Genomic DNA, 23,728 nt, shown 5'->3' on the forward strand with positions numbered 1-23,728 from the left:
CATAGTTGACCTTCCAGCAGGTTTCAAGAGGCAATAAATCACGCAGAAGGAGATGATCCTTCTTTTTCCCATTGAGCATCTGGTGGATTCAAACCACATACCTTTGGCTTGGCAGCTCAATTTCTTACTACTCAGTCACCAGAGCTTCCTGTGACTCTGTAGGTAATTATTATCATTGCAAAAAGTTCTATTGCAGAAAGTGCTAATATAGAAAATAAATGTTACAGCGGTCCAAAAGAGAAAGTGGAGTACTCAAAAAAATTGGAAAAGTTATACTGAGTGTTAACAATAGAATAGTTCCCTTGCATGGGCATATATTGCAAGTGAGCAAGTTGAGGTTATGATAGTGCAGCCTGAACAGGAAAGATGTGGGCTGATAAATATGACATTGTGGCTACTGAAATGATAGCTCTGAATACCAGGTATCATGGGAGCAAATAGGAGAGACAGCTAACACACCCTGTTGTCTGGAGCAGGAGACGGGAACAGCATCAAGAAAACTTTAGTGATGTTGGTAAGCTTTTAAGTAACTGATGATTTACTAGTTATTTCAATTTCAAAATCTTGCTAAACATTTTTATACAATAACAAGCAGCCCAAGTACCCATCAGTGGATATAAGGGTGAAGAAACTAAGGTGCTTTCATACAATGGAATACTCTTTTTTAGTTTTTTTGGTTGGGTTGGGTTTTTTTCCATCTTGTCAGAACCCACTCCTAAGTGCCCTTCCAGTGAGTTTTTGAAAGGCTACAAAATGCATGAGAGGAAGTTGCTCCTCTTTCTCCTACAGGGCTTCTGGAGGGTTCACATGAGTGGAAGGGCACTGCCTTTGAATTAGTTGCGGCACAACTCCTTTTGGACTGCACCATCAGAGCTTCCTAGTGGAGTCCTTTGCAACCCTGAAAGTGTTATGCAGTCCATTGTGTAACATGGATGCATTGAAAGGACTTTGTTGTTGTTGTTGTTGTTATTGTTGTGGTTATGTGCTTGCTGTCAAGTCACTTGTGACTCATAGTGACCCCTACCCTGCTCTATCCTGTGCCAATCTTAACTGTCTCTACACACCTATCCTTATTACCCCAGTCACTGAATCAGTCATCTCATCGAGGGTCTTCCTCTCTTGCACTGTCCCTCCACCCTCCCAAGCATGACATCCCTCTCCAAGTACTGGTCCCTCCTTGCAACATATCCAAAGTATGTCAGATGAAGCCTCAGAATCCATGCCTCCAAGGATTTACTTTTTGGTAAGCAAAATAACTCAGTCACAAAAGGACTATTAGAGTGCCCCTATTATAAAAAGCTTGGGAAAGGCTTACACATAGAACCATTCTTAGTTACCAGGAATAGAAAGAGGAAGAGATATGTAAAAAAATTAATAAATAGATAAACTAAGTAAAGGAATAGACCGTATGCAGTCAGGAAGCTGATCAGGTATTGTAACTAATTATTTTAATTGTAATTAATGTTAGAAAATAAAATGTATAGGAATGAGCAGATGAAATTTTAATTGCAATACTATGAAAAATAAATTTTAAAAGCCAGAAAAAAAAAGCCCAATAAAACCCTGTAAAATAAATAAATAAAACCTTTGCCGAAATAGACAATATAGACAATTTCCTGCCCTCCTGAGCCGAATTTCTTTATTTGTTCCTATTCCTCTTTAAGTGACATAGCAACATAATGACACCTTTTATTACAGCACAAAGGATGAATTTTCATTATCCAAACTTATTCCAGACTGCTATGGCTTGTTGGTTCGTGTGGATTTTTTTTTTTAGGTCTGGTTTTTTTTTAAATTTGGTTTTTATGCCTTCTTGTTTGTAGTTTCATAATTCACTTTATATCAGTATAACTTCTGTATTGTGGTTATGTGCCATCGAGTTGGAACTGACTCATAGTCAACCATCCAGTAGCTTTTTCGAAGCTGTAAAAACACCCTGGAGGAGGCTGCCCATCTTTCTCCCTTGAAGCAGCTGATGGATTTGAGCAGTTCGTGGAGTTGCCAGCTCAGCTCCTCAACATTAAGCCACCAGAGCTCCGTGACTTCTCTAGATTGCCTTATTTATTGAAACCTTTCCTTTGCCAAAAGAATTTGGACCCCCCCAAAAAATTGCAAATAAGCAAAAAGCAAAACATTTGTTGAATATAATAAGTAAGCTGTAGTGCGTTTTGTGGCAACTATCCATCTGAGAGCTGGACAGTGAATAAAGATGTCAGAAGCTTGAATAGGATGAAGATGCCTTTAAACTGAGGTGTTGAAGAAGGTGTTGAAAATCCCATGGACTGCCAAAAGAACAACAGATATCTCTTAGAAAAGGTGCAGCCAGAGTGTTCCTTGGAAGCAAGGATGGCAAAGCTTTGTCTGTCATACTTTGGACATGTAACCGGAAGAAGCTATTCCTTGGAAAGGGACAGTGTGCTTGGAAAGGTAGAGGGTCAGAGAAAGAAAGGAAGATCTCCAATGAAATGCATTGACATGGTTACTGCCACAATAGGCTCAAGTGTCTCAGAGATGATGAGGATGGCACAGGGCAGGGCAGGATTCAGGTCTGTTGTTTATAGGGTCACTATGAGTCGTACTCAGTTCAATGTACACAACAACAGCAACATGTTAACTACTAAGCTTCAAATTATTTCAATGCTAAGAAATACTTCAAAAATTACCTACTATAACTCCCTATTGTTTAGGCAGAGATACTGATCAAAAGCTATCAGGGATAACCAGTGTCAATCCATGACTAATCCTGTTAATACCAAAGAGTCCCATTCTGTAAAATCAGTTCTTAAATAGGAGTTTCATCAGAATCATTTGGAGAATTATTCAAATATATACACCTGTGGCTGAACCCAGACGATATTGGTTCACATGTGCTGGAACAAGATCTGGTCTGTATGTTAAAAAAGAAACAAACAAAAAAAACCCACAAAACACACACAAACAGAATAACCAAAAACCTTGAAGATTCAGGCATATGGCCCTTTTCAGAACCACTGTGTCCTGCCACACACAGGATTGAGATCAAGTGAAAAGCAAGCCAACTCTTCCAGGCTTGCTTTCATAGTCCATGCAGGCTTTAACCCTGATAAAACTCCCCCTGAACAGACTGGCATTGCTCTCCAGGAATGACTGTACTGTCGGACTTTGTCAGGGGGCTGAGCAAATCAACACTGCCAAGCTAGAGAACTGCAGGCAGCCAGGTTGACACAGCCCTTCACACAGCCATCATACCTTTCAGGAGATGAGGAAATCACTGGTGACTGAAACAAAAGTTTGTTGAGGAGAAATTCAAAACAAAGTATTATGAAAGGATTAGAGTTGAGAGTAGATTCTCTTTGAAGGGAGTTTGTGCTAAAGAAGGAATAAATAGCATGGTAGCTGGAGGAAGACATGAAGGCAAGAGATGGGTGGGTTTTTCTGTGGGTTGTTTTTTTTTTTTTTAAGTTTTGGAAGATGGAGAAAAATGGAGTGTTTGAATGCTGCTGGGAATTACCCAGCAGAGAGAGAAAATTGGTAGTGTTGCATTTTTTAGTAAACCAGAAGGGCGTCAACCATCAGAGCACAAGCAGTTCATCTAAATATAAAGCAAGAGGAAAGGCAAGATTATATGGGTACAGATAGTTGCTGTTGGATGCCCTGGAGTCAACTGTCATCCTAGTGACCCCTTCTGAACAGATCAAAGCCTTGTTATGTACTGCACCATCCTCATGATTTCCATCTTGCTCAAGCCCTCTGTTACCGTCACTGTCAGTCCATTTTGTTGAGATTCTTCCTCTCTTTCTCTGACTCTCTGCTCTTCCCAGAACCACCTCTTTTTCCAGGGTCTGTCCTCCTGACAGCATGCTCACCATCCTTGTCTCTGAGGAGCACCCTGCTGGCACCTCCTCCAAGACAGATTTGTTTAGTCTGTGACTTGTCCATGGTATGTTCCCTACTCATTTCTAGCACCACAATTGACATGCATCCGTTCTTCAGTCTTCCTTATTCACTGCCCAAATTTCAGATGCCCAGAAAGCAATTAAAAAGACAGATGTAGAGTGATGGGTAAGTATATTATGAACAGGCTGTAGAAAGTCCGTTCAGATTGCATCTGTCCTAGGAAGCAGAGTTATCAGATGTGATTGAGGAAAAGGAAGAGATGCTGGAAATTTAAAAAATATTGTGTGAAAGAATTATCTACTTTTAAAAAATGAGTAAATAGACTGTGGAATTGCTGGAAGGACAGCTGTAAAGACACACTTGAATTTAAAGTGAATTCAGTGAGCTTGAATATGTATTTTACTGAGCTCTACAGTCAGCTAGCTGGGTTGCAGGCAGGGAGTAGGAGGAGAGGTGAGCCTAACTGGGTTTGGAATTTGTCTTATGAATTAAAAAAAAATGCAAAAGGGTAAAGAAATTATTTTAATAATGGATCATGAAATTTATGCTCAGTTATAAAAAAATAAGAAACTTGGAAGTTTATTATAAAAAGAAAAAGAACCTAGAAAAATAAGTGAATCGAGAGTTAGATGAAAGACAGTGGACAGTAAAAGAGAAAGTTTCAGAAAGGAGCTGACGATAGTGGAGGCATTTAGATTTGATGAGAAGGTTGTCACCATATTTAAGAAAGCTTAGAAAGATTGGAATGGTAGTACTTGGCCTGACTGAAATGAATTCTCCTTCACTATTTTAGAGGTGAAAGCTACAGAGAAAAGAAGAAAGAATGAACTAGGAGGCCAACTGGCAATTTATTAAAATTTACACCTTTTATCACAAAGATAAAACCCATTTTCACTACTGTCACACCATCCTTCCAGGCCAAACCACAAAATATCACAGCTGGAACAGATAGTAGTTATTAACACCAGTACTTCACATTTTATATGTAAGTAATGTGAGGCCTATATGTGGAACAGATTATCCAGGAGGCTGGGCTCTGTGAGGAGAAATCTGGCTTCAGAATTGGAGGTAGACTCATCAGCAATCTGCATTATGGATTACACAACCCTGCTTGCTGAAACTGAGGAGGACCTGAAGCACTTTGCTGCAGAAAGTCAAGGACTGCAACCTTCAATATGGATTGAAGCTCAACATCAGGAAAACAAAGATTCTCACCATTGGGCTGATTGGCAGCATCATGATAGACGGTGAAGAAATTGAGATTGTTAACAGCTTTAGTTTGCTTGGCTCTACAATCAACACAGCCAGGAAATTAAAAGACTAATTGCATTAGGATAGTCTGCTATCAGAGACCTCTCCAAAGTATTGAAGAGCAGCAATGTCAGTCAGGAGACTAAGGTGCACCTGATATGATATAGGCCATGATCTTTGCAATTACTTGCTATGCATCAGAGAGCTGAACAGTGACAAGGAATGATAGAAGGAGAATTGATGCCTTTGACCTGTGATGCTGGAGAAGAGTATTGAATATACCATAGACTGCTAGGAGAACAAACAAGTTAGTCTTGGAGAAGGTGAAACCAGGCTGTTCCTTCGAGGCAATGATTCTGAAGCTTCATCTGACATACTTTGGACATGTTGCAAGGCAGGATCAGTCCTTGGGGAGGGACGTCATGTTTGGGAAGGTGAAGGGTCAGAGCAGGCGAGGAAGACCCTTGATGAGATGAATTGATTCAGTGACTGGGGTAATGGGGATAGGTGTGTCGGAGACAATAAAATTGGCAAGGGATAGAGCAGGGTTTAGGGCTGTTGTACATAGGGTCGCTATGAGTTGCAGGCAACTCAGTGGCACTTAACGACAACAATAAATGTAAGGCCAAAATAGATTATGATTTATAAGTAAAAATAACCTCCTACTAGCTAAGATGGCATGCTCAGTGCTTTAAACTGGAAAGAAAGTTGCTTACTAACTTTTTCTGTAGCTATAATAATTTTAATCTTTTGATTTTATTAGGTTCATGACTACAAAGAAGGAACCCCAGAAGAGAAGACTTACTACATAGAATTATGGGATATTGGAGGCTCTGTGGGGAGTGCCAGCAGTGTGAAAAGCACACGAGCAGTATTCTACAATTCTGTCAATGGTAAAACATTTTTTATTTTGACCATATATTAATCATCTAGGAGCATAAATCATCTGACACAGAATGGTGTTGTCTGTTGTCTTAATCTTAATTGGAGAATGATTTTTAATTTAGACCTTTATTAACATATTCTGGCTTGTGTGTCTAGATTTTAACCGGGTAATTCAAATCTTCAAACATCTGCTTTATCTAATTGTTTTTAGTTATATTTTCCCCTTAAAGGAAAGATTGGAGAATAAAATGACATTGGGTAAGGTATCAAACATGGAACTTTCCAGAAACGGTCCCCTGGGACTGCTCTTCTCCAGCTGGCTGAGTAAATACCACGGTCTAAGTCAAATGTCACAGAGCTAAACAGAGTTCTTTGATCTGCTCCTTAGAGGTTAGGAGTGGTTTCAAGGGCATAGACATTTCTACCAGCTATCTAGAGCACATTTTCTGGATGCAGGTGTATAATAAAAAGCATAATTGCAATTCATAGAGTGCTTATTGGTGTCCTATGTTAAGGAACTAAAGCACTGATACCTGTAGGGTATTGTCTGGTTTTTTTATGTCCCCCCTTTAAAAAAAAGTTATTTTTTTTAAAATTTTGCACTAATTTGTTTACAAAATTCTAATACATTGTTTTAAAGAACAAATGCTTTCAGTTTCCCTCGCCCACCACCCATCAGATTGTACAACCCCATGATTAATTCCCCCCTCCTACTGGGAAATACAATTTCAATTTGCCTTTAATCAAAATATCAAAAGGCTTGACACTTCATCCTTCCTGTCATGATAAATGGGTAGCTATTAATAGGATCTCACTTATACTATATTAATGTCTGATTCAACAGTGAGTAAAACAGAGCATTGTTGCTCTTATTCCTCTTTCACTGGGGTCCCACTTCATAGGGTCTGTGGATAATAGAAAGAGCAGTTCTTACCATTGGATACATACTCTGCAGTAGAGGATAAGTTGTATTAGTTCAGACCCATGGCTTACCTAGTCAGAATTCCAGCAGAAAGTCACAGTTAAGGAAATGAAGCATACCCAAAAGAAATAAAAGATAATGGCATTAAGATAAATCGACATGATGAAGGAAAAGCATAGGAGGACATATATTAATATGGTGGAGATAAATTTGAAAAATATTATGGTAATTTAAAGTTCATAGTGTTAGAAAATTACTTTTTGAAAAGGAAATAACATAAAGCCTTTTTTAAAATAAAGCCTTTTTAAAACAAGTAATGAAGAAATAAGCATGGATTATGTCTGCCCAAAGACTTGTCAAAGTTAATATAGTGTAACAAAGTGACATTTTGCTATAACTTTCATTATATCTTCTTGGGAAATCAATATTGTAAAAGTTATAAATAATAAAGACAAAACCATTCCAGTTCTAGAAATTGCATACATTATGAATTGCAAACTAAGTGCTAATGAAGAAATCTATCTAACTTCCTAATTTATGATCTTTTGTAAACTTGTATTAGAGGTTTGTCTCCTCCTTGACTATTACTGCTTATGTCCTATAATGGTCTTATAGATAATGCTAAAATGTATTGTTTCTAGAAGTTTTAAAATATTAAGTTTAAGGGGAGCTCTGGTGGCCTAATGGCAAGAAGCTGCACTGCAATCCCAGAGGCTCATGGTTCAAATCCACCAGATGCTCTGCTGGGAAAAGAGGGACAATCTCCTGTACCAGTCAGATCCGATTTGACGGTACACACACACACACACACACACACACACACACACACACTAATAAAAGAATAATAATAATAAAAATATTAAGTTTAGTTGTTTATTGAAAAACTTCTTTGATCTTTCCACCACTAACCTGTCAACTTCTTGTACTGAGGTTGCCTACATGTTGCTATGATAGTGGAAGCAATGTTACCAACATTTCTAACGCCAGCAGGGTCATACAACTTGACTTCCAGACTAGACAGAGTGGGACAGAAGGACATAGTGATCTACTTTAAAAAAAAAATTGGCCAGGTAAAAAACCTTATGAACAACAGTTAAGCATTGTCTGATATGGTGCTGCTGGAAGATGAGTACCTTCGTTTGAAAGGCATTCAGAATACTGCCCATGAAGAACTGCTTCCTGAAAGTCACCTTATCGAAATGGATGGAGTGCAGCTTTCAGGACCTTCATGTGTTGATATAGAAACATGCACTCATCTATGCCAAGCATTTTGGAAGACAACTTACCTGGCCAGCTAATCAGAGAGATCTCTATATTTGTGTGCAGCCAGAGAAAGGCGATCCAACACCCTGTGAAAAGTAGTACATAGTACGTTGGTAGAGATTGTGACAATGGTGCAGAATTGGGCAAGGTTTTAATCTACCATCCTATGAGTCCTAGTTGAATCACTGTGCTTTCACAGGCTTGCAATGAGTTGTCCTAAGCATCTAACAACATTATTTCTTACCATAATGAATCGCTGTATCCTTGATGCCTCAAAGGACCCCTCACTAAGAGGTTGAAAGAGTGCAGTCGGGTGTGAGGACAAAAGGCGGATGTGTTTGTTTGACACCAAGAGAAATACAGACATCAGGAACAAGCCAACTATATATTTTAGATACACATCTTAATTACACAGATGGCCATAAAAACTAGATGAGCCAAATGATTTACTTCTGCCTTCTTGGTCAAATTGATCTTAAAGATGTGGGGAGAAACCATCAGTTTCATATTGTCTTCTCACAATACACAATGGGTGTGAGGAGAAAATATTAGATAATTGAAGTATGAAAGCAAACTATCTTTGGCCGTAAGATGATACATTTAATTCCGCTAGGCACTGAAGATTTCTTTTTTTCTTAGCTATGTCCTATAGTGATTGGCTTCGTTCCCTTTCTTTCTAAGGCCTTAACTGATCTATTTTAATGTATTTGTGTTTAACATTTTGTTCTTTTTCTAAATCTCTCCACAGTCTTTTTCTGCTATTTGTTATTTCTTGTCTATCTCCTCCTACCCCCTTCTAGTGGCGAATTTCTTTTGCTCTTTAGCTAAACCTCTCACAGATAGCAAATTTGCATAGCTAAACATTAATTCAGAGAACTAGAAAATGGTATTTTGGGTTGATTGGACCCAAGAGATCTACGAAACATTTTGTTAGCTAAAGAATAGCAGTTGTGGCAAATTACATTAATACCATTTTAATAAGTTTTCATTATCTAATATTCTTTTTCAGGGACAGAAATAATACGTGTATCCTAATGTCTTTGACAGTACTAGAGGAGATCTGGTGGCAGTCTGTAGGAACTTGAGCTGCTGACCCATAAATGATGCCTCTCTGGCAGTTCAAATGCACCAGAGAGAAAGATAGGCAGTCTCCTTGACATAGTTCACTGTCTCAGAAGCTCTCTGGAGAATCAGCTCTGAGTCGATTTCAACTTGAAAGTAATGAGATTGAGTTTTGACTCTTTTTTTCCTTTTTTTTTTTTTTAATGACAGCACTGTCACAGTGCAAAAACAGCATCACTTCTGAATGAACGTAATTGAAAATTGAACTGCTTTGGATTCTGTTAGTGAGATGGGTTCTACCACTCGGACAAAATGGGCTTCCGGTGATTTTTAAATGAAAGGACATTCTAAATATTTAATGATGTCTTGTAAGCCTTTATAGAGTAATAATAAAATTATTGTTGTTGAGTGGCATTGAGTTGAGCACGACTTAAAGTGACCCTGTGAACAAAAGGCCTGAAGCCTATCTATACCTATCGACATTTATCAAAGGTCATAGGGTTTCCAGAGGCATGTGTTGTTTAGGAAGTGAATGCAACTCCTGCTTCCAAAATAATAAAATTATAAAAAATTATAAGTGATAAGTTTTTGTCACTAACTAAGAATGTGTCCAGGAAATGTGTAAATAATGGTCTTTGATTTTGTTAGTCACACTCGAACACTAGATTCACTGAAAGGGCTCGTGCTTATATTTCTAAGCTCTATTTGCCAGTTGGAAATGAAGAGGAATTGTTACAGTACTGGTATTATTTTCTCTGATTATTTCAGGTATTATTTTAGTACATGATTTAACAAATAAGAAATCATCCCAGAACGTGTATCGTTGGTCACTGGAAGCTCTCAACAGGGATTTGACACCAACTGGAGTCTTGGTAACAAATGGGTAAGTCCAGTTACTTCTGGTTTGGAATGTTATGTCAAAGGAAAGAACTCTCCATAAAGGAGCGCTGGTGACACAGTAGTTAAAGCATTCAGGTGCTAACTGAAAGGTTGACAGTTCAAGCTCACCAGCTGCTGTGTGAAAGAAAGACATAGCAGTCTGTCTCCATTCAGACTGTTTTCATGGAAACCATAGTGGGCGCGTCTGTGCCATCCTCAGGGTTGCTGTGAGTTGAAATTGTGGTGCTGGGTTTTAGTTTTGATTTACCCTCCACAGTAGTACTCTCTGTAAGATGCTTGCTTTGCAAATATTTTCTTGGCCTGTGGATTTTTTTTTAAACAAATGTTTCTTTTCCTAATTGGTAGTAATCAATACTAGAGAATTTACAAAAGAATTTGTACTTCTATGTATTACTGGTGGTCACTGTGACTAGTATAATGCTGTCAGAATGCAGACTTAGCTGCTAAATTATTCAAAAGATACTCATTCAATTTTGTGGGGGGAGGTTTTTAAGAGTCATTTTCCATTAAGAGAAAAATTGTGCAAAAATATACAAAGTTTCTCTCTCACTTTATTAACCCCCAGCACACTGCACTGTTTGTTTTATTATTACTACTTGTGTTTGTATGGTATAGATTTTTATTTCCTTCTTTCTTTCTCTGAACAATGTCATTCACAAATCAGACACTCTTGAGCATTAGATGTCCTCTTTCCTATTCCTTGAGCCCAAACTGTAGGACTTAATGAGGTTTTTCTGTCCACACCAAGAGCCTCGCTCAAGAATGGGAGGGGGGGGGGGCTAGATTAATTCACTGCCAGTTTAGTGATCCGTCAAATTATTTTCTTCTTTCTCAGCCTGCCTGTGTGCTGTTAACTTTTCAGAGTTCTCAAATAGCTGCTTGCATCACTAAATCCAGGTTTTCTAGCTGCTTTAAGTTGAGAGAGAGGGTGGATTTGCCTGCTCCTTCTCATGTAGAACAGAGCTCTGTTTTCTACTTGCCCTTGAAGAATGGCATTGAAGACTGTTCTATACAGAGAGCTAATTGTTAGGTGAAAACCAAGTGTACCATAATTTATGTGGGTTCATTGTAAAATCTAAGGAATAAACACTGCTAATTTTAAATCAAGATTGGTGGACGATTTATCAACAATCTGCGTTATGCAGATGACACAACCCTGCTTGCTGAAACTGAAGAGGACCTGAAGCACCTGCTGCAGAGGGTCAAGGACTGCAGCCTCCAATATGGATTGAGACTCAATGTCAAGAAGACAAAGATTCTCACCACTGGACCAATTGGCAGCATCAGGATGGATGGTGAAGAGATTGAGATTGTACACAGCTTTAGTTTGCTTGGCTCCACAGTAAACAGTCTTGGCACCAGCAGCCAGGAAATTAAAAGGCACATTGCCATGGGAAAGTCTGCTGTTAGGGACCTCTCCAAAGTACTGAAGAGCGATGATGTCTCTCTGGAGACTAAGGTGTGTTTGATACAGGCCATGGTCTTCACAATCACTTGTTATGCATCAGAGAGTTGGACAGTGACCAAGGAGGACAGAAGGAGAATTGATAATGCCTTTGAGCTGTGGTGCTGGAGAAGAGTATTGAGAATAGCATGGACTGCGAGGAAAACAAACAGATTTGTCCTGGAAAGGGTTAAACCGGGTGGCTCCTTGGAGGCAAGGATTCTGAGGCTCTGTCTAACATACTTTGGACATGTTGTGAGGAGAGACCGGTCCTTGGAGAAGAACACCATGCTTGGGAGGGTGGAGGGACAGCGCAGGAGAGGAAGGCCCTCTATGAGGTGGATTGATTCAGTGACTGGGGTAATCTGGATGGGAGTGTCAGAGACAGTGTGAGTGACACAGGACAGAGCAGAGTTTAGGGCTGTTGTACATAGGGTCGCTGTGAGTCACAAGCGACTCGACGGCACATAACAACAACAACAATTTTAAATCACTCCTGCTTCCTTCTCAGGTCTTTTTTTTTTTCCCCATCACTGATATCTTCATCAACTTGGCTGTATTTTGATTTGTTTTTATTTTCTACTAAAGTCATAATTACTAAAAAAAATTGTCTTAAATTTAGGATTAATGGTATATTCAGATCCCGAAGAAATCTGGATTTGTGTCATGAAATTCAAACAATGGAGCAAACTTCAGATTTGCATTATGACCCCACAGTCTAATTTGAATGTTATAGATGAACATGCAAATGTATGAAACATTAATAGCTTGTCCTTCAGAATGGAGTTATCACCAGAATATAGTATTGGTTTAAAAATTCAAAGTGTAGAGAGTGTATAGTTTGCCTGCTATTGTGTAAGAAAGGGAAAGAATAAGAATATGTGCTTATGTTTATGTGAAGAAAGAGTGAAAAGTTGGATAAACTAATAAAACCTGTTATCTGTAGGGGAGGAGGGTAGATGAGAAGAGCAGGGCAGGAGGAGAAATAAAACTGCTTAGCACACATTTTTTTATGTCATTTTAAATTTTGAATCATGTTTTAAAACAATTTTTATACTTCATATGAAAGAAAATTTCACAAGTATCTCCATGTAAAGAGTAGTATACTGAACGTCTGTCTATATATCGCTCAGTTCCAACAATGGCCAATTTTATTTCACCCACCTTTAAACATCCTCCACCTTCTACCTCTCTCAAATGGATTATTTTGAAGCTACATTGATATTATAAGAAAGTCTTGGCAGAAGGGCCTTCAGATCAAGTTGTCATGGGCTTTGATGTAATAAATAAAATGATACTATTTTATTAGAAAGTTTTATAATTTTGTTACAAGGTTGAAGAGTAGCTGAGACTCTGAAAAATTATTTTGAAGGACAAAGATTTAGCACTTCTCTAGTTTAGATCTCAAAAAGAAAGAAAATTAATATTAAAGGAAAAAAAGGCTATGCTCAACTGGGTTGTATTGATTGGATTTTATATTATTGATTTGTTGTCATAAGTTGCTTTCAGCCAGAGTTTGCTGACTGTTGTAAATTGATCTTATGACATGTCAGAATTCCAAATCTCTTATTTCTCATGTGTGAATAGAATTTAAATTTGTTCAGAACATTAGGTTCCATGTTCCTTTTAGTAGTGAAAGCAACTTCTACTCATTACACCATCCATAGGCAAATACAGGGTTGGAGAAAAATTGTAACAACAAATGAACCAAGTTACTCACCCTGCGTGATTCTTTTTGCCTGTCATCCAACAACTAGTGTATTTTTTTTCCCTTTTACTATTCATGTTTCATTCTAAGTGTTCCCTTTCTTTTGTTGACTCCATTTTTCCCCAGGCTTTACTACCATCTGTTTTTTGTTTATTCTCTCTCTAAGCATTCCCACTCTTCATTTTCCTTTACTGTTCATAGGCAAAAATATCTATGGTAGGTATACAATCAATGCACGCTCCAGAAGAGTATCCACAAAGCTTGCTGTTTCCCACCATTGAAGTCTGAATCTTACTCAGTGAAAAATTCCCAAGTTCTTCCCCTAAGAAGACAGAGTTTGGAGGGACTTAAGTCAGCCTTCTTTGGCATACCTTGTGGGCACTCAGGTTTTCAAGTAGTCTCCAAAGGCACGTGGAAACAGATTTTCAGTAGTTGAATAGGTAGTGAGAGTAAATTGATAAATAATCAGTAGATAGAAGATAAGTAGGTTAATAGATTGTATATGAAGAAAGGTCAGAAAATTATAAGTAAACTGATGTAAGCTAATTCCATTTAAATAATACACATAAATTCTGTTTACCTCTCTATTATTGTTTATTGCAGGGAGTATGATCGGGAACAGTTTGCTGATAACCAGATCCCACTGTTGGTAATAGGCACTAAATTAGACCAGATTCATGAGACTAAGCGCCATGAAGTTTTAACCAGGACTGCTTTTCTGGCTGAAGATTTCAATGCAGAAGAGATTAATTTGGTTTGTATTTTCACTTAATTATTTTATATTAGAGATTATATAGAGAAGGACAAACTGGAGACCTCACATCATATACAATAAAATCTTTGAAAGCCAGAATCGGTGTCTGGCAGAAAGAAACCTGTCAGAGACCTAAAAACTCAAATATTCTTCACTAATAGAGAGTGATAGAAAAAATGGGAAGAGTGCACCCCACCAAAGGTGGGAAGCTTGGAAGACCACAGATAACAAGACAGTTCTGTCAGGTTCCAGCTCTCACAGGTTCCACTGCAGGCTAACAAAAGGAACTTCGCACCTGAAGTCAGTCTGTTTGCATTCTAGTCCCAAATGTCACCCTTATTGGAATCAGAAGCTCTAGATGATTAGATGGCCACAGTCACTTTCAGTCTCCAGGAAGCTGACCAATTGGAAACCACAGTGGCCAGAACAACCCCAAAACTGTCCGTGTTTGATAAGTAATGTTCAGCAGAGGCTTTCTCATAGCTGTATTTTTTTTCCAGTCAAACCAAAATTTTTGTAACAAAATTCATTTAACTGACAAACTAGAATCACTAATACTGAATCTTTATCATTCTTGCTTTAAAAAAGCTTCTTAACTTCAAAATTTACTTCAGAAATATTTATTTTAAAGAACAAACAAGTAAATGAGAAACAAAACTAGCAGTTATTCATAAACATGTTTATATAAATTTATTTGTATAGGTTTATAAATGTTATAAGATTAATCCGTTTGTGTGTATGCAGCGAACAGAGGTCCTTCCTGAGATAACTAGATACTTCTATTAGAATTTGGTGCTAACAAAAGAAAAGCTGAAAGGCGATTCTCACATAAGGCAGTTACCCAGAGAACTTCCAGAGTGATTGCACTATTTTACACTCCCACCAAAGCTGAATAAGGGTTCCAGTTCCTCCACAGCCTCACCAGCATTTGTTGTTAGCTGCTTTGTAGAACTTTGCTATTGTTACTAGAGTGAAATAGTATCTCATAGTTGTTTTGATTTGCATCTCTCTGAGAACTAAGGAGTTTGAACATTTCTTCATTTGTTTGTTGGAATGTGCCCTAAACAAAGGGACACCACAACAAGAAAAGGTAAATAACCCAATTGAAAAATAAGCACAGGATATGAACAGACACTTCACGAAAGAAGGCATTCAGATGGCTAACAAACACATGAAGAAATGTTCAAAATCCCTAGCCCTAAGAGAGATGCAAATCAAAACAACTATGAGATATCATCTCACCCCATTCAAAATAGCAAAATTTAACAGAACAGCAAGCAACAAATGCTGGCGAGGTTGTGGAGAAACTGGAACCTTTATTCACGGTTGGTGGGAGTGTAAAATGGTGCAACCACTGTGGAAGGCGGTATGGCGCTTTCTCAAAAAGTTGCAGATAGAGATACCATTTGACCCCAAAATTCCACTACTGGGAATATACCCACCCCAAAGAGATCATAACTGCCACTCAAGCAGATATATGCACACCCATGTTTATCGCGGCTTTGTTCACAATAGTAAGGAGTTGGAAACAACCTAAGTGCCCATCAACAAATGAATGGATAGAGAAGCTGTGGTATATTCACACAATGAAATACTACACTGCATTGAAAAACAAGGAACTCATGCAATATTATTCAAAATGGGTGACCCTGGAGGACATTATACTGAGTGAAGTATCTCAGTCACAAAAGGACAAATACTGCATGGTGACAGTGCTGTAAAACAGGACTGACTTCAGGGTTGGGAGGAGACTGAGAAAGATGGGTTCAATAATGTATACTGCATTGAAACAGATGAGGGAGAAAACTATTTAAAAGGAATATGTTATTAGGTATTTTTGTCATGATGGGAGTCCAGAGCAAAGGCTGCATAGTGGAGTGGACCTGTGGAGGGATTGTAAAACAATGAAAGAATTTTTTTTTACTTTTCCAAGAATATAGTGTACTAGGGGGCAGGGCTGGCAGGGGAGAGGAGAAAAGTGCAACTGTGAATGAATGGAAGAAAAGTGCAACTGTGAATGAATGGAAATCCATAGTCTGTAAATTTTCATTGAAATTAATAAGAAATTTAAAAAAAAATAAAATAACAATATAAAAAAAACGAGGGCTGCCACCCAAACAGATAAATGCACACCCATGTTTACTGCTGTGTTATTAATAGTAGCAAAGAGATGGAAGCAACTCCAGTGCCCGTCAACAAATGAATGGAGAAAAAAAATTATGGTATATTCACACAGTGGAATCCTATATAGCACTGAAAACAAAGAACTCATAAAATATTACATAATATGGGTGACCCAGAGGACATTACACTGAGTAAATTATATCAGTCACAAAAGGACAAATACCATATAACACTATTGTTATAAAACAAGACTGACATGAAGGTTAGGGAGAAACTAAAAAGAGAGGGTAAATAATGAACACTGCATTGGAACAATGAAGGAAAGAACTACTTAATAGGAATGATTAGGATATGATTAGCCATTATTTGTATGATGACAGTCCAGAATAAGAGATGCACAGCAAGGTGTTCTGGGGAAGTGGGGGCGTGAAGCTATGCAACAGTGAGTGAAAAAATTTTTTAAAGTGAACTATGGTGAGTAGGGAAGAAAATGTGCAACAATGGATGAATGAAAATCTAACTTTTCCGTAAACATTTATTAAAATCACAATTACAAAAAAAAAAGAATTTATTTAAAAAAAGAGAGAGAGAGACTGACAAATACAGCCAAAATTGAACAATCTGGAGAGGATAAAATTGATGAATGGGACTTTCTAAAGATTAAATCTCTGTGCTCATCAGAAACTTCTTTCAACAGGGTGAAAAGAAAACCTATTAGCAGGAAAATGTATTTGGAAATCCCATCTCAGACAAGGGTCTCATAACAAAAGTTTATAGAATGTTCCTTGAGCACTGGTGAATACATTGCACTAAAACAGCGGAGTTTCTTGTTTTTAATGGCTGTGTTCTGATTTCAGGAATAAATGTAGGTAGGTCTGATTAGCTCTTTGGGCTTGTCATTACTAAAGTATTGACAGTTTTATCTTCCTTCAGGAATTTGTTGGTCAATACCTTAATACACTGTCCTCTAAAATTGCTTCAGTGACAAAAAAATAAATGACCTTATCATCCCTTTGCCCTTTCACTTTGCTGTTTGTATCAGAATTTTAAAATTATCTCAGTATTATGAGAGTGTTGTGCCTAATACTTTACTCTGGAAATGGACGACAGGAATAGTCATGACTAACAAAAAAGCTTGTTTCCTAACTTTACCATGGGGAATTTATGTTTCATCTTCTAGGACTGCACGAATCCACGATACTTAGCTGCTGGTTCCTCCAATGCTGTCAAGCTCAGTAGGTTTTTTGATAAGGTAATGACTTCAATTAAGTTATTTTAAACCTAGTTTATATATTATGAAAGTTTAAATTCTTTATAGAATGCTGGGGCCTTTAATTCCTTCGTGCTGAACACCACAGCCTGGATAATACTTGTTTTGATCTCCCATATCTGTTAGCATAATTGCACAAGGCCTGCTGACGTATTTGTTTCATCACCAATGTTCTCTCAGCAAAAGGTGAAAGCTACTAAATTCAAAGGGATGTTTTAAAAATAATAAATGCATAATTCATCTGTTTGAGGCTATTTATTTGTGTCCCCATTTTCTAGCTCCTTATTGAACTTCTTCTTCCCAGGATTTACTTAACTGAGGCAATTCAGTTTAAATCCCATAGTTCGTTTTTACTCTCTCGGCGATTATAATTTGCTCCCTCACTGTTACGATTACTTTGTTACCCGGTCATTTCCTTGATCCTCTCAGTGGCACAATCGATCTCTGTGTCCTTACCAGAATGAAGGTGTAGAAAGAGTCAGCATGCTGCTCACTCAGATCACCGCTGTCTTCCCTTAACAAGGCCAGATGGCTACGTTGTACATGACATTGACCAAGTTTAAGTGTTTGCCCAATAGTGCCATCACAGAATAAATAAAAAGGGGTTGAATTCTGTGTTCATTTTTACTCTCTGCTGATAGGTGAAGAGTTGTGCTGCCAGCTGAAGGGCAAGCGGTGCTAGTCTACCAGCTGCCCCGCAGGAGATAGATGAGCCGTCTTCTTGCTGCAGTTGACAGCCTCTGAAAACTCACTGGAGGGTCAGCTGTGAACCCACGGCAATAAGAGAGACACACACAGTTCTGTTTCAGCCTCCTAAGAAAAACATTTCCTTCTTTATACTTTTTTGCAATCAGTTTTCTTCTAGCTTTTGACCATTTTGTCCAGTATGTCAGCATAGGATAAGCTCCGTGTTTCTCTCAGTGCTTAATATGACATGATTGAAACTTCACAAGTGGAGTATGGCAAGAAAGTTACAGATGTGCCAGGATAGTGCTTTCTTGCCATTCTCAGAGCAGCCAGAGCCCCCAGACTCAGTAGTTGCCATGTAGGGACTTCCATGGCTCCTATTCCAAACTTCACAACACTGTCTCCTTTAAAACCACCATCCTGTTGGCTTCTATCTGATAGGGAAAGACCCTACTGTGTATCACTTACATTTTAATAAGATATTAATTTTATAGTTAAATATAATGTAATAAACTGGTAAGAAAAATGAGTTATTGACCAGTCTGACTCAAGTTGTCCACGTTTTATTTTTTGGAAAAAGAAGGAATTTATTTCAAGGAAGGAGCAAACTTTGGTAAGAGAGAGGCAATGCATATGAGAACTAGAGAGACAAAAATCTAACATTTCTCTTCATTATTTTAGTTATTAAGTAGGAATGTGTATTAGGAGTTTGCCAGACTTCCTGACTGAAGTGGTTTCCTGAAACCCAGGGACCTGACAGTAAATCTGGATTTTCACCTAATTTTCAATATATCACACCTTCCAGAGTCTTGTGTATCTTAAATATTTCCTCTATAAGAGAGAGACTGACTCTTTCTGCCCTCCGCCTTTCTAGAATGAGAAGTTTTTTGTCTTTGCAAGAGGAAAATTAGATATTTCCCTTCTTGGTATCTGTAATAAGAAACTGCTCCAATTCAGAGCATTTCTTAGCTTACTTATGCTAAATGTAAATGCAATAAGTATTCATTTCCAGCTAATAGTCTTTATTATTATTAACTTTTCTTATTACGGCAGTTCTGCATAAGGAAGATAATCCTATCTCTGCAGCCATTGTAGTTTCTCAATTACTGAAACAGAGTTATACCCATTCCTCTCTTAACCAGTTTGGTGGTGATTGTTGTTGTTACTAAGTGCCATCAAAATCATGACTCAACACAACCCTATTAACAAAAGACCTAAGCCATGTTCTACAACTGCTGTCATTTTTCTAAGTTCTAGATTTTACAGAGGCATGTTGTTTAAGAAGTGGATGCTACTCTTGCTTCCAAGCCTGTCTCTAGGAGCTCCACCAAACACTACACCATGGTAACCATACACCATGGTAACTACACCATGGGTAACCATAATGGCATTTGACAAACCAAGGTCACAGAGTTGAGCAATCCAGCAACGCCACGTTACCTTAGTACAGCAAATTGACAGACCATTCCTGTACCACTAGGAAGAATGTTCGTCCCAAACACAATTAACATGAGGGCCAAGGGCCCAACTGACTTTTAAATACAAGGACCGCCATCCAGGTCCTGGTTGACTCTAAACAAGAGGCTTCCAGGCTTATGGTTATGCTAAATCCAGCAAATCAAATCAGCTCACACAGGATTGTGGATGAAATTAAAAAACAACAAACAGTCCACACCCAACTCTCAATAAAAACAAGAGAATCCACCTTCCAGAATCCAACCGCTTCACACATGAGTCTCCAAACTGGATACTTAGGCCCCAGCCAACTTTTAAATACAAACCACTCCCACCAGGTCCTGATTGACTCTAAGCAAGAGTCAACTTGGTTAAGTCCCCATAAACCAGATCATTATGCAAAACATTAGTGTTATGTAAAAATGGAGGATGACCATATCACATCACAAAATGCAAAATAACTGCATCATTACATAATAGTCGAATCATTGAAAGTCACGACCCAGCAAGTCGATCCATAACCTTAACCATTACATCTAGTGTTCTCTCCATTTCACACGTCAGCGGTCATTACTACCACTATCATGACAATTAAAGTATGTCATTAATAAGAAAAATAGTTGGATAGTAGATTTTTTCACTATTGTCGTAAATGTATAATGTCATATAACAAGATAGTCAATAAGTAATGTCAGTATAATGATTTTTTCCTAATGTTTTTCATCACAGAAACACAGTAGTCTTAAACTCATTGTATTAGCACATGTATTTATACCATATTAGATCAGTCTGTACAGGTACATCTGCTGCTTTAACTGATTTTCACCTGTTGACAAAGCACAACTAATCCAAAAATTAATGAATTAAGGTGCAAATTAATTAAAAAAAAAAAGCCTAGCTAACTATCTTTAGTCTTGGGTAATCTGTCTACTTTGACTATTTGGGAACTTACCATTATATTTATTATAGTTATGTGTCAGTTCATTATATTACATAGCCTCCTTTTTTATAAAGGAATAGCTACTATTGTCATAGAAAAATACTTTGTTTTTATTGTTTGTTTGTTTTTACCTGGTGATACGTCCCTTTTGGGGCTGACTACTGGGCAAGTGCAGAAGATGAAGGAATGCAGCTTTCAGGGAAAAGGAAGTATGGCTTTCATCTCAATGTCAGGAAAACAAAGATTCTTACCACTGGACCAGTAGGCAGCATCATGATGAATGGAGAGAAGACTGAAACTGTCAACAGCTTCATCTTACTTGGATCCACAATTAACACCCTTGATACCAGCAGTCAGGAAATAAGGAGATTCATTGTGCTGGGGAAATCTGCAGTTAGGAACCTTTGCACATTATTCAGGTATAGTGATGTCAATTTGAAGACTAAGGTGCATCTGATTCAGGCCATAATCATTCCGATTACTAGTTATGCATCTGAGACCTGGACAGTGAATAAGGATGACAGAACAAGAATTGATGCCTTTGAGCTGTGGTGTTGGAGAAGAGCACTGAACATCCTAAGAGAAGGAACAAATATATCTTGGAGAGGGTGCATCCAGACTACTCTTTGGAGGCAAGAATGATGATGCTTTGCCTCACATATTTTGGACATATTGCTAGAAGGTGGTATTCCTTGGAGAGGGACAAGATGCTGAGAAGGGTGGAGGGTTGGTGAAGAAGAGGAAGACCCTCAATCAGGTGGATTGATATGATGACTTCTGCATTGGGCTCTTGTGTGTCAGGACGTGTAAGGATGGTGTAGGATAGAACAGGATTCAGATCTTTTGTTCATCAGGTCACTGAGTTGAACTTGACTCAACAGCACATAACAACAGCTGGGGAAGTTAGGGCCAAACATGCTGCCTTCAGCAAGATTATATGGAATCCTATGCCATTGATTTCTTCATTTTACCTGTGATCATCTATCTGGTCGTGTCGTGTGTTAATTTACTTTTTGAGCTAATGGGCTGTTTGTGTTTTCAGTCAAGCAGGCCTTCACGGAGATACTCCCAGAGTCCTGATCTCATTAATTCACTGTCTAGGTATCCTTCTAGAACTGTTCATAAGATCAGCCAGATAGTTAATTCCAGTAGTTGTCATTACAGTTGCCACTTTACAGGTATATTTACTGTGCTCTAAAATTTGTTTCTCTGTTTCTCACAGGTCATAGAGAAAAGATACTTTTTTAGAGAAGGAAATCAGGTTAGTATCTATCATCTTTTTTCCCCCCTACAGTAGGACCTTACTCTTAGAGAGGGATGGCTTCCAAATGTATAGAAGTGTTTTGAAAAAGTGGGAAGAAGCCATGTGTATACATGCTACTGTTATTAGGCACTGTCCAGCCAATTCCAGTGCATAGCTTCCCCGTACAATAGTGTGAAACTACCCTGGAGTGTTTGGTGGCACAGTGGGTTAAGTGCTCAGCTGCTGTGTCAGAGGTCAGCAGTTTGAACCTGTCAGCCACTCAATGGGAGAAGGAGATGGCAGTCTGCTTCTGTAATAATCACAGCCTTGGGAACCTGATGGCGATGGTCTGCCATGCCCTGTTAGAGTTGCTGTGAATCTGAATTCATGCAGGCACCTAACAGCGGCTACAGATTAACCTTCACAGCAGCCAGTCATCATCTTTCTCCTGAGGAGCCACTGGTTGGGTTTGAACTGTCACCCCTTCATTTAGTAGCTGAACACGTAACGGCTATGCCACCAGGGCTCCTTTATTTTAGACATAAGTAGTTGCTTTCTCTGAGATCAGCTGGCCCAGTGATGAGAAAACGATGTGACCAAGACCAAGGTGGGTGACTTTTAATCCACAGCCCTCAGGCCAGTCTTTCATTGTTTTTGTTCAGCCATTCCTCTAGTTTGTATAGCCCTGGTGTACAAGTTGCAGTCCCACGGTCACTAGTGGTTGCTGTGAGGCTGAATACTGTGACACGGATGTGTCAAATGCGTTAATGGTTGGCTACCCAATGCGGACAGAGAGTGGGGTGGAACTCCCCAATTAAAACAAGCATGGAAGGAGGAGTGGCATCCACTTCCATAATAGCTTGCCTCCGGAAACCCTATGAACCTGGAGAGAGGATGAAGGGCACCCAAGCGTCGAGGACTCTCCTTCATAGGGTCGCTATGAGTCACCTTCGACTCAACGGCACTTAACAACAACAACAGCAGTTGCTTTCTCTGCTATCCTGTTAAATACCAAAAGAGGAAATAGGGAAAATAAGGGTCTAAGAAACAACAGAAAAGCCAAAGATAAGGTTATATAATAAATAATAGAAGAAAATCATTTGCATAACACTTCCAGAGGCTACCAGAATGCATTTAGTTCTTCTAAAACTCCAGTATGCACATATTACTCTGACTTAGGTGATGGTGTTACCAGGTAGTTTGCATATATTTCCCAGTTTGGTAGAATGTTTTTGTTATTCCAGCTTCACTGATTTTCTAAATAAAATTTCAAGAGGAGAGTGGTTTAAGGACCAATAGGCAGATAAACAGAAACAAAATATAAAAAGATTTCAAGTTATTAGTATTTGGTTTCATCCTGCTTGAGACTTAACTGGGACTGTCTTTCTTGCCCACAGATTCCAGGCTTTCCTGATCGAAAGAGGTTTGGGGGAGGCACATTAAAGAACCTTCATTATGACTGAGCCACCCTCATCCTTTGGAAGAGTGAGCAGGCAGTTACGTGCAGATGTTCACAGCTTTCCTCTTGCTGTGTCAATTATTAACGTCGCAGCCTTTTAACAAAATCATCTTAAAATGCCACCCTCCTGCCTCCTGCTGTAATGGCAAAATCAAAGGAAGTGACTGTGGGAGGTCCAAACTCTGTCCCCATTCTCCCGTTCTTCACCCTTCTGTCCCTGTTTAGATTATGTAAAAGCCTCGTGGAAATATGAGATGTTGTCAGAACGATGCAGTAAATGAGCAGTGACAGAGTGCTGCGGGGAAAATGTACTTTTGCCTGGAACTAGAGAGTTTTTATGGGTCTGTAATTTTCCCACACTCATTGCTGAAGGCTTAATTAAGTACTTCCAAAATGTCTATTGTTTTACCTTCTTGAGGGGAAAGGTTATGTTAACCAGCCGAGTTGTCCACCCCAAACAATCTCTTTTTCATTTTCAAAGCAGC

At 38.6% G+C, this 23,728-nt stretch overlaps 1 protein-coding gene across 1 annotated transcript in view; it reads left to right on the forward strand.

The window, feature by feature from the left end:
• Positions 1-23,247, forward strand: part of RABL3 (RAB, member of RAS oncogene family-like 3) — a 48,959-nt gene extending 25,712 nt beyond the window's left edge. Inside the window, exons 3-8 of the mRNA XM_006884249.1 lie at positions 5,891-6,020; positions 10,028-10,142; positions 13,915-14,065; positions 17,370-17,441; positions 21,764-21,802; positions 23,182-23,247. Coding sequence (XP_006884311.1) covers positions 5,891-6,020; positions 10,028-10,142; positions 13,915-14,065; positions 17,370-17,441; positions 21,764-21,802; positions 23,182-23,247 — 573 coding nt within the window. The remainder of the gene's footprint in view (positions 1-5,890; positions 6,021-10,027; positions 10,143-13,914; positions 14,066-17,369; positions 17,442-21,763; positions 21,803-23,181) is intronic.
• Positions 23,248-23,728: the final 481 nt, after the last annotated feature.

The sequence above is a fragment of the Elephantulus edwardii genome, unplaced genomic scaffold, assembly GCF_000299155.1.
Source record: "Elephantulus edwardii isolate Elephantulus edwardi_28Jun2011 unplaced genomic scaffold, EleEdw1.0 scaffold00032, whole genome shotgun sequence".
NCBI lineage: Eukaryota > Metazoa > Chordata > Mammalia > Macroscelidea > Macroscelididae > Elephantulus > Elephantulus edwardii.